The following is a 1,671-nucleotide window of genomic DNA, read 5'->3' on the forward strand; positions in this document are numbered from 1 at the left end:
CAAGATTCCCACTGTTCCTGAACTAACCGTTGTGATATCTCCTCAGACATCCAAGTTCCTGTTCACCAGCTACCTGAGTTCCAGACCACTCTTCCCCTGTACCCTCATCCCAATAAACCTGTTAAACCTGGTTCTCTGAGTGGTTCGCTGCATCTTTGGGTCACACCTTTAAAAACACACCATGACAGTCACGACCACCTCCCAATCAGGAATCGTAAGGTCGGGAGAAAATCAAACATGTTCGAAATTCAGTTGACCGTCTTAAGGCCGCCGTGGACAAATCGCTCAGTGGGCTTCCTCCTCTCTCAGATGAAAACACAGAAGCATGGCAGGGGTGCAACAGTCTATAGTAGCCACGTTTGCTCAGCCATGTCTTTGTCCAAATACGTCGTCGCCTTTTATTTTTAGGGTACAAAATTGCTCAAATTGCCAATTGAGCACAAAGTTGCACAAATTGCCAATTCAGCACAAAATTGCACAAATTGCCAAGGCAGCGCGTTCCACTCTAGTGGGCTTCATATTCCTCTTCTACTGGTTTGGTTTCCAGATAGACGAGTCCGAGTAGCACCATCTCACGTAGTTGTTAGACGTACAGTGTGAGACGGTAGATCACATCAGATCGTAGGGCCGCACATTGTGAGAACAAACATCGTGGGCTGTGAACTTACTCTACACAGTGTGAGCTGTAGCTGCGTACAACGATCTAAAAAATCACACAGCGTATGCCCGGCTTTAGTTGAGAGTGAGAGTTGAAAACAGTCCATCTTCTGAAACTGCTCTTACCACGATGTCATACTGGGGTCTGGTGATGGTGGGCAGAACGTAGACGGCATCAGCTGGGAAGTCTCCCCTCTGTTTGGTCCTGTCGTTGATGCCGTGAGCCCAGCCGGAGTTCATCACATGCTCTCCGTCATGTTCGTCCAGGATGATTAGATCCCCCTTGCAGAAACTCAGGAAGGTGGAGTCCACTCCAGCTGCAGGATGAAAGTCACAGCTCAGCTCAGGATGCCAGAACCTTCCTCTCTGAACATCACCGAAGCTTACCAGGGTTGGGACAGTCCAGCAGTCCCACCACATACTTGGACCTCTTCCTCAAACCTTCCAGGAAGGTGACCACCAGGTCCCGGATGTCCTCTGCGTTGTTGGAGGTGAAAGTGTACTCGTCTCCTTTAATGGTGGCCAACGTGAAACTCTGACCCTGCAGTTTGCCGCCTCTGAGAGGGGGTTTATATTCTAACTTTAACAAAGTGATTTTGATAAAGATGGTTTCTAAATAACAACATATTTTTTTTATCACTGACCACATTTACTTTCAGTGAATTTGTCTTACCTACTGCTGGACACAGCTGTGATCTCTGGGAAGGACAGCTCCAAGAGGACCTGCTCCTGTTCGTCCACAAAGTAAACCCCGGTCCAGTTCACAGCAACAATTACATCGTTCTTTGGCAGACTGGGACCTTTAGCAAAACATTAAACCCATTTAAAATGAGCAACACCACCCATGCTTTTGTAAGGCGTACTTAAAGAAGTCCGGTCATAATCAGAATTAAACTTCTGAAAGTACCTTAAATATGAAACTATTACATACTGTTCAATAAATGATAAGTGTTTTAGCTGTCAAAGAACACTACTGCCACCTACTGGTTAGTGACGTCACGGTGCGGTATCGGC

The 1,671-nt window shown here is 46.8% G+C and overlaps 1 protein-coding gene across 1 annotated transcript in view; it reads right to left on the reverse strand.

Annotated features, from left to right (window-relative positions):
- LOC107093067 (unconventional myosin-VIIa-like) overlaps nt 1-1,671 on the reverse strand; it is a 105,863-nt gene that overhangs the window by 21,256 nt on the left and 82,936 nt on the right. The window contains exons 28-30 of the mRNA XM_015387887.1: nt 1,331-1,467; nt 1,045-1,214; nt 784-974 (exon numbers count right to left, since the gene is read on the reverse strand). Of these exons, the coding sequence (XP_015243373.1) occupies nt 784-974; nt 1,045-1,214; nt 1,331-1,467 (498 nt within the window). The remainder of the gene's footprint in view (nt 1-783; nt 975-1,044; nt 1,215-1,330; nt 1,468-1,671) is intronic.

Source organism: Cyprinodon variegatus, unplaced genomic scaffold (assembly GCF_000732505.1).
Source record: "Cyprinodon variegatus isolate N-32 unplaced genomic scaffold, C_variegatus-1.0 Scaffold406, whole genome shotgun sequence".
NCBI lineage: Eukaryota > Metazoa > Chordata > Actinopteri > Cyprinodontiformes > Cyprinodontidae > Cyprinodon > Cyprinodon variegatus.